Raw genomic sequence first — 9,602 nt, forward strand, 5'->3', positions numbered from 1 at the left:
CTCTAACCACTAGAGCCACATTGCCTCCCTCCCAGTCCCTCCTCAGCTCTAACCACTAGAGCCACACTGCCTCCCTCCCTCCTAGTCCCTTCTCAGCTCTAACCACTAGAGCCACACTGCCTCCATCCCAGTCCCTCTTCAGCTCTAACCACTAGAGCCACACTGCCTCCCTCCCAGTCCCTGCTCAGCTCTAACCACTAGAGCCACACTGCCTCCCTCCCCCCCAGTCCCTCCCCCCCAGTCCCTCCTCAGTGGTTAATTTATATCTTATTTTGGAATTTTTTAAGATTTGAATGGTAACATATCAATATTTATATAATAAAACTTTTTTTTTTGGACATTTTACTAAAACCAACACCTTTATTTTATTTTATTTCTTTACAAAATTAATTTAAAAATGAAATGCTGTTCTGACAGCGTGGAGATTTCTGTGAAAGCTCCTGACTGCCGAAGGTCATGTTGAAGAGTGAAGAGATGAAGCTGTGAGGATTGAGGTTCCACTCCCTCCTACTTTCTATATTTCAGTGAAACTGGAAACAGTTCCCTGACCACCCCCCAACACCCATGGGCCACACATCCACTCTGACCTGTCAATCACAGAAAGAGTGCTGTTCGAGTTTCGTCAAGAATCAGGAGCAGTGGGACAACGAAACTCAGCTCTGCGAGCCTGAGGAGAGAACGAACCAGGAAAGAATCAAACCCTTGGTTTATATATCTAATATTATATATATATATATATATATATATATATATATATATATATATAATATATATATATATATATATATATGATATATGTATATTATATATATATATATATATATATATATATATATATATATATATATTCAAACTACTACATTCCCATAAGGGGTACAAAATTGATACAAAAAAACTAATATAAGCGAAAGGGATTATGCAAATTGTCGTTTTTGATTCAGGGTTGTTCAATTACCAGGAAAATACAGCATTTGTATTCACTATAGCTCCTGGGTGCAGCTGTACAGTAATCCCGGGTGCAGTGGCTCTTTAGGCTTGAGATTCAGTGAATTAGAGCAATAGTTTCCTGTGCTGAGACAGAAATGAACTAGGTCCAGAAACTAGGCGAGGTTACAGGGAAGATATTCCACCTCCAAGACAAACACAAAACATCCACAAAAACGACATCCCCCAGACCTCGTGGGAGTGTAGTGTAGTGTAGTTTTATTTTGCTGCTAGTTTTGAGTCAGACTCACCTGCTGTAGCTGGGCTGTGGGAGACAAGGAGGACAGGGATGGGGTGGGTTCAAGGGGGGCTGGCGAGGGATGGGGGTGGGTTCTCCCCGACCGCTCCCTCCCCCACCCCAAGTTCAAGAGGGAGGGGGAGAGAGTTTGGGGTAGTCCTGCAGTAGAGGTCAGAGCATGATGACTCTCTTCTGAAACGATGGAACGCGAAAGAGAGAGCGAGAGAGAGCCAGGAGCAGCTACAGAGCGATGTAAGAGAGGAGGAGGAGATCTACTGTGATCATAACTGAAAGAGAAGAGAGAAGAGAGCGTGAGGGGAGAGATGAGAGGGGACAAAGGAGATAAGAGGAGGGAGTGAGAGGGAGAGAGAAGAGAGAGATTATGTAACCAAATTATAAAACACCTCCAACTCTCCTATGTGGACCATTGGGATAAAAACACTTCAAACACAAAAAAGCTGGAGTGCTATCGGGCCCCAAACAGAAAGTACACCCTGGTAGAATACCTGGTCAGGGTGAGAGACACGAAGCAGGTCCTGACCAAATACAGACTCAGTGACCACCAATTGGGCATAGAAACAGGATGGCAGAGACAGTCCTGGCTGCCCAGACAGAAGGCTATGTATCACTGTGAACTGGGAGTAATAGCAAGTGACATTTTCTTCCCTAAATACAGAGTCAGTCCTGCTGGGGGAGGACATACACACAGGCATAGTGGTTGGCCAGTACGTAAGACCTGTCACTGCCTGAGGGACACACAGTGAATAAATACATCACACCACAAACCCATCACAGGGCTACAACTGAGAGTGAGGGAGAGAGGGAGAAAGGAAGGTGAAAGAGGGAAGGAGAGGGAAAGAGAAAAGGAAAGGAGAGAAAAAGGGAAGAGGGTGAGGGAAGAAGAGAGGGAGAATGGAAGGTGAAAGAAGTTAGAGATGGAAATGTTTTAATAATGTTTAGTAATGGTTAATGTTTGTGAAGTTATACATTGTTTTGGCAAAATTTGTTTTTTTTCTCATAAAAACTTATTGAATTGAATTGAGAGGGGAGAGGGGAGAGAGAGGGGGAGAGTTGAGGGGAGAGATGAGAGAGTGGGGGACAGAGGAGAGAGGGGAGAGGGAAAGGGGAGAGGAAGCGAGAGGGAGAGAGGAATAAGGAGTAGAGAGAGAGGGAGAGAACACGTTGCTTATATTGAACAAATACACACACACACACACGCACTCACTGCACACAGGGAGACACACTCGGGGGGGTTTGTTTGTGACACACCTGTGTGAGTGACTTTGGATATGTGTGAACACTACGTGACACAAGGCAAAAAAAAATCACACACACACACACACATACACACACAATCTGTTCTCACCACAGTTTGGCTGTGATTGCAGCTGCGATGAGGATCAGCAGTGTTGAGATTGTCACAGTGACATAGAACTGGGGATCCACAGCTGGAAGAGAAAGAGACAGTGCTGAGCACAGCCCTGAGAGCCACATCACAGCTCTGAGAGCCACAGTACAGCCCTGAGGGCCACAGCACAGCCCTGAGAGCCACAGTACAGCCCTAAGAGCCACAGCACAGCCCTGAGAGCCACAGTACAGCCCTGAGGGCCACAGCACAGCACTGAGAGCCACAGTACAGCCCTGAGGGCCACAGCACAGCACTGAGAGACACAGCACAGCCCTGAGAGCCACAGCACAGCACTAAGGCCAAAGCACAGCCCTAAGAGCCACAGTACAGCCCTGAGGGCCACAGCATAGCCCTGAGGCCACAACACAGCCATGAGAGCCACAATACAGCCCTGAGGGCCACAGCACAGCCCTGAGAGCCACAGAACAGCACTGAGAGCCACACTGCAGCCTGTTCACAGCCAGCTCTGCTGAGCAAGTGCTCTGTAATAGACCGGGATGCATAGGCAAGTCATGTAGAACTATAACAAACTCGCTTGACCAATCGGGCTCCAGTTCCAGAGCCTTCTCAGATAGAGGTCACTGTCAGGAAACTTGTTTCTGTTCTCACAAGTTTCTCAAGCCATTTTTTACTTAGTCTTAGGAAACTATAGCTCTGTGACAGCCATCTTGGCTTTAAATGTTCTCTTATTTATATAGGGGGCTGATCCTGTGGTGGAGCCACAATGGTGCCAGTTTCAAACATGCTCTAGTGTTCTATATCAATATAACTTGAAATTACCTTCCGGCTCCGTCTCATATAGATCAGTCTCCAGAGTGGCCACGTCTCCCTCTCTCTGTCTCTCACTCCCTTGCTCCTCTCCTCTCTCACTCTCTACCAGCCGCTGGGTGGGAGTGGCCTGCTCGGGTCTCTGGCGATGTCGCTGCTGCTGGCTGTGGCCCTCTTCCGGTGTGGACAGGAAGTCATTTGTCTCTTCAGGAATTAGGGTGGGACCCCAGTCGATGGCCCAAGGGTATGTGGGTGGGGCCTGTGAGGTCAGTGGGGGGAGCTGGACTGCCTGGCGACGCCCCCTCACTCGCAGCATCTGTTTCTGAGATGCAGGAATCAGAGAACCTCTATAACTCAGTCTCTCCTCCGCCACCCTCCTCTCTCCCGTTCTGTCCATTACCCCCTGCCGCCGTTGCGGATTGTAGGTAGCGAGCCCAGCCGCAGAGTCACGTGACTGGACGGTCCTTGTTACCACAGCGATCAGCAGCAGGAGTCCAAAGAGGGAAAAGATAAAAAAGAGACAGCGTATTGCCATCCCTCTCACATGGAAAGAGAGAGAGGGAGAGGTGGAGGGGAGGGGAGGAGAGAGGGAAATATTAGAATCTAAAAATGCTTGTCAATTTATTATATACAGGCAGTAGAGAAAAAGACAGGAAGTGTGAGAGATGGGGCTAGAGAAGAACGGAGAGTGAGGAGAGAAGGAGACAGACTGGGTAGTATCATGAAGCTTTAGCAATACTTGATTCGTTGTCATGACGATACAGCATTACTGAACCGAGAAAGAGGAGAAGAGAGCGAGAGGCGAGAGAGGTAGGGGGAGAGGGGGAGTGAAAGAGAGAAAGGAAGTGAGAGAGATCATTTCCAACACAATGGTTTTTTATAGAAACAATTAGAAAATAAAGTGAGTCAGAGGCCAGCAGCTGCCAGTGATCTAAGCACCTGCATATCACACAGTGCAGTCCCACCCCCTTCCCCCTCCTTCACATTCATCCCTTCTCCATCCATCTCTCTCGCTCTCTCCTTCCAACTCTCAATTAAAATTCAATACAATGTTATATTGGCATGACAAAGTTAACATACACCAACAGACACAGACACTCACAGACATACACACAAACAGACAGACACAGACACAAACACACACATACACACAAACAGACAGGCACTCACACACACAGACACAGACAGACAGATGCACAGATATTGGTTTGAATATCTGATGAGTCTCTCACTATCATCCATTTAAATTTAATTTTTCAACAGGGCAAAATACTGCTTTCTGCTCTCTCTCTCCTCTCTCTCTCTCTCTCTCTCTCTCTCTCTCTCTAACCCTTGCCTCTGTAGTCAGATAGACAGACACATAGATACAGATGGAGAAACCAATACATACATACAGACAGATATACTGACAGGTATAGAACCTGTACAGAAACAGATGAGATGAGCAGCCAGCAGTTGTGCGGATTGATAGATGGATAGTTCAACACTGACACACGTACAGACAGCATTCCCCAGGAAACAGCTGACATTCAGGTTGTGATTCACCTCAGAGCTGCACGATCTGGAAACAGCAAGAAACCCACAGACTCAGAGGAAAAAGAAATAGAACTGAGAATTAATTGCAATGCGAGATCTGAGCTGGTTCCACTGTGAGGGAGAGGGAGGAGAGAGGGGAGGGGGGAGAAGGAGGGAGATAGAAAGTGAGAGAGGGGGAGAGGAGAGGGGGAGCAGTAGTAGAGAGAAAGAGGGAGAAAGAAGAGAGATGGAGAGGGAGGAGAGAGGGAGGGAGAGAGTGGGAGAGAGAAGGTGTGAGTAAGGAGAGAGAAAGCAAGGGGGAGAGGAAAGGGTGAGCAGAGAGAGAGGGAGAGGAGAGAGGGGTGAATGAGAAAGATTATAAGTCCAGAATGAGTCCAGATTATAAAGATTATAAATAGGGGTTTAAAACCTTAACAAGTTAATAAGAAATAAAACATGATTTACTAAACAAAAACTAATTGTTTTTCTCTTTATGTGTATGTCATATTTGTTTTTTTATTTAAAAAAATGTTTGGGACTATTTTCTTACACTCAGCAGAAAGGTACCCAACAAATCAATACAAGGTAAAGCTAGGTTTTAAGGTGTTTTTTTTTTTTAAATAACGATAGTGCCCTCTCGATGATGGCTCTACCATGTGATACTTGCATAACTCATGTCGCGATCAACTATAACACAGTAGAGCCATCATCGACAGGCACTATTGCAAATACATCAATTTAAATTGTATAATCAGCTTTGGCTAAATGAATGGTTTATATGACTAAAGCTAAGGTTTACAAATTTAAAAAAGCAAACTATGAAGGTATGAAACAGAGACTAACAGAAGTAGATTGGAGTAAAATAGAGAAAACATCCACAGAAAAAGGATGGCTGTTCTTCAGAAATGTAGTACTAGAGGTGCAAAACAATTACATCCCTAAAGTAGACAAATCTAAATGTAAAACTAAATTGCCAAAATGGTTTAATAGATCAATTAAAAAATATATTCAGCAAAAAAGGCACTTTACAGAGCGTTAAAAGGGGACCAAAAACAAAGTACACAGAAAGAGTACACAGAACTACAAAGGCAAGTCAAAATGGAAGTTAGAAAAGCCAAGAGAGAAATAGAAATAAACATTGCTAAGGGGACTAAAACCAATACCAAAATGTTTTTCCAATATTACAACAGCAAGAGAACATTCAAAGAGGAGGTCAAGTGTCTAAGAGATACAAATGGTAAAATCATAGATGAAGAAAAAAAAAATAGCAAATATATTAAATGATTACTTTTCACAAGTTTTTACAAAGGAAGATACAGACAACATGCCCTACATGTCAACATGTTCCTATCCAGTTTTAAATAACTTTAGCATAACCGATGCAGAAGTGTTAAAGGGACTAGGAGCTCTTAAAATAAACAAATCCCCTAGGCTGAATGAGATTCTCCCAATAGTACTCAAAGAAATGAAAAAAGTTATTTACAAACCGCTAACCGAGATCATGCAACGTTCTCTTGACACATGGGTTGTACTGACAGACTGGAAAATTGCAAACGTAATACCGATCCACAAAAAGGGAAACAAAACTGAACCAGGTAACTACAGACCAGTAAGCCTGACTTCGATTATATGCAAACTTATGGAAACTATAATAAGATCCAAAATGGAAAATTATCTATATGGTAACAGTATCCTGGGAGACAGTCAACATGGTTTTAGGAAAGGGAGATCGTGTCTAACTAACTTGCTTGATTTTTTTGAGGGTGCAACATCGACAATGGATAATTCCAAAGTATATGACATGGTTTGTTTAGATTTCCAGAAGACTTTTGACAAAGTCTCGCATAAAAGATTAATTCTCAAACTGAACGCAGTAGGGATTCTGGGAAACACATGTACATGGATTAAAGAGTGGTTAACATGTAGAAAACAGAAAGTACTGATTAGAGGAGAAACCTCACAATGGAGTGTGGTAACCAGTGGTGTACCACAGGGATCAGTATTAGGTCCTCTGCTATTCCTAATCTACATTAATGATTTAGATTCTGGTATAATAAGCAAACTTGTTAAATCTGCAGACGACACAAAAATAGGAGGAGTGGCAAACACTGTTGCAGCAGCAAAGGTCATTCAAAACGATCTAGACAAGATTCAGAACTGGGCAGACACATGGCAAATGGCATTTAATAGAGAAAAGTGTAAGGTACTGCACGCAGGAAATAAAAATGAGCATTATAAATATCATATGGGAGATACTGAAATTGGAGAAGGAATCTATGAAAAAGACCTAGGAGTTTTTGTTGACTCAGAAATGTCTTCATCTAGACAATGTGGGGAAGCTATAAAAAAATGGCAACAAGATGGATATATTGTGAAAAAAATGTTGAATTTAAATCAAGGGAAGTAATGTTAAAACTGTACAATGCATTAGTAAGACCTCATCTTGAATATTGTGTTCAGTTGTGGTCACCTCACTACAAAAACAACATTGCTGCTCTAGAAAGAGTGTAAAGAACTTCGACCAGAATTATTCTGGGTTTAGAAAGCATGTCATATGCAGACAGGCTAAAAGAATTGAATCTATTCAGTCTTGAACAAAGAAGACTACGTGGTGACCTAATTCAAACATTCCAAATTCTAAAAGGTATTGACAATGTCGACCCAAGGAACTTTTTCGACCTGAAAAAAGAAACAAGGACCAGGGTCACAAATGGAGATTAGACAAAGGGGCATTCAGTACAGAGAAGAAAATAGGAGGCACTTTTTTATACAGAGAATCATGAGAATCTGGAATCAACTCCCCAGTAATGTTGTTGAAGCTTACACTCTGGGATCCTTAAGAACATAAGAAAGTTTACAAACGAGAGGAGGCCATTCGGCCCATCTTGCTCGTTTGGTTGTTAGTAGCTATTGATCCCAGAATCTCACCAAGCAGCTTCTTGAAGGATCCCAGGGTGTCAGCTTCAACAACATTACTGGGGAGTTGGTTCCAGACACTCACAATTCTCTGTGTAAAAAAGTGCCTCCTATTTTCTGTTCTGAATGCCCCTTTGTCTAATCTCCATTTGTGACCCCTGGTCCTTGCTTCTTTTTTCAGGTCAAAAAAGTCCCTTGGGTCAACACTGTCAATACCTTTTAAAATTCTGAATGCTTGAATTTGGTCGCCATGTAGTCTTCTTTGTTCAAGGCCGAATAGATTCAATGTTTTTAGCCTGTCTGCATATGACATGCCTTTTAAACACGGAATAATTCTGGTCCCTCTTCTTTGCACTCTTTCTAGAGCAGCAATATCTTTTTTATAGCGAGTTGACCAGAACTGCACACAATATTCAAGATGCGGTCTTACTAGTGCATTGCACAGTTTTAATGTTACTTCCCTTGATTTAAATTCAACACTTTTCACAATGTATCCGAGCATCTTGTTAGCCTTTTTTATAGCTTCCCCACATTGTCTAGATGAAGACATTTCTGAGTCAACAAAAACTCCTAGGTCTTTTTCATAGATTCCTTCTCCAATTTCAATATCTCCCATATGATATTTATAATGTACATTTTTATTTCCTGCGTGCAGTACCTTACACTTTTCTCTATTAAATGTCATTTGCCATGTGTCTGCCCAGTTCTGAATCTTGTCTAGATCATTTGGAATGACCTTTGCTGCTGCAACAGTGTTTGCCACTCCTCCTACTTTTGTGTCGTCTGCAAATTTAACAAGTTTGCTTACTATACCAGAATCTAAATCATTAATGTAGATTAGGAATAGCAGAGGACCTAACACTGATCCCTGTGGTACACCGCTGGTTACCACACTCCATTCTGAGGTTTTTCCTCTAATCAGTACTTTCTGTTTTCTACATGTTAACCACTCCCTAATCCATGTACATGTGTTTCCTTGAATCCCAACTGCGTTCAGTTTGAGAATTAATCTTTTGTGCGGGACTTTGTCAAAAGCTTTCTGGAAATCTAAATAAACCATGTCATATGCTTTGCAATTATCCATTATCAATGTTGCATCCTCAAAAAAATCAAGCAAGTTAGTCAGACAAGATTTCCCTTTCCTTAAACCATGTTGACTGTCTCCCAGGATACTGTTACCATATAGGTAATTTTCCATTTTGGGCCTTATTATAGTTTCCATAAGTTTGCATATAATAGAAGTCAGGCTTACTGGTCTGTAGTTACCTGGTTCAGTTTTGTTTCCCTTTTTGTGGATCGGTATTACGTTTGCAATTTTCCAGTCTGTTGGTACCACCCCTGTGTCAAGAGACTGCTGCATGATCTTGGTTAGAGGTTTGTAAATTACTTCTTTCATTTCTTTGAATACTACTGGGAGGATCTCATCCGGCCCAGGGGATTTGTTTATTTTAAGAGCTCCTAGTCCCTTTAACACTTCTGCCTCAGTTATGCTAAAGTTATTTAAAACTGGATAGGAACTGGATGACATGTGGGGCATGTTGTCAGTATCTTCCTTTGTAAAAACTTGTGAAAAGCAATCATTTAATATATTTGCTATTTTTTTTTCTTCATCTATGATTTTGCCATTTGTATCTCTTAAACATTTAATCTCCTCTTTGAATGTTCTCTTGCTGTTGTAATATTGGAAAAACATTTTGGAATTGGTTTTAGCTCCCTTAACAATGTTCATTTCTATTTCTCTCTTGGCCTTTCTAACTTCCTTTTTGACTTGCT

General features: G+C 42.3%; 1 protein-coding gene across 1 annotated transcript; it reads right to left on the bottom strand.

Moving 5' to 3' along the window:
* Positions 1 to 622: 622 nt before the first annotated feature.
* Positions 623 to 4,134, bottom strand: LOC121325286 (PILR alpha associated neural protein). Its single transcript, XM_041267723.1, has 4 exons — positions 3,411 to 4,134; positions 2,589 to 2,670; positions 1,236 to 1,509; positions 623 to 667 (listed from the first exon to the last, which is right to left on the bottom strand). Exons 1-4 carry the CDS (start codon positions 3,931 to 3,933, stop codon positions 623 to 625), a joined length of 924 nt encoding a protein of 307 aa, XP_041123657.1. The 5' UTR covers positions 3,934 to 4,134.
* Between the last annotated feature and the right edge of the window lie 5,468 nt (positions 4,135 to 9,602).

This window comes from Polyodon spathula, chromosome 13 (assembly GCF_017654505.1).
Source record: "Polyodon spathula isolate WHYD16114869_AA chromosome 13, ASM1765450v1, whole genome shotgun sequence".
Taxonomy (NCBI): domain Eukaryota; kingdom Metazoa; phylum Chordata; class Actinopteri; order Acipenseriformes; family Polyodontidae; genus Polyodon; species Polyodon spathula.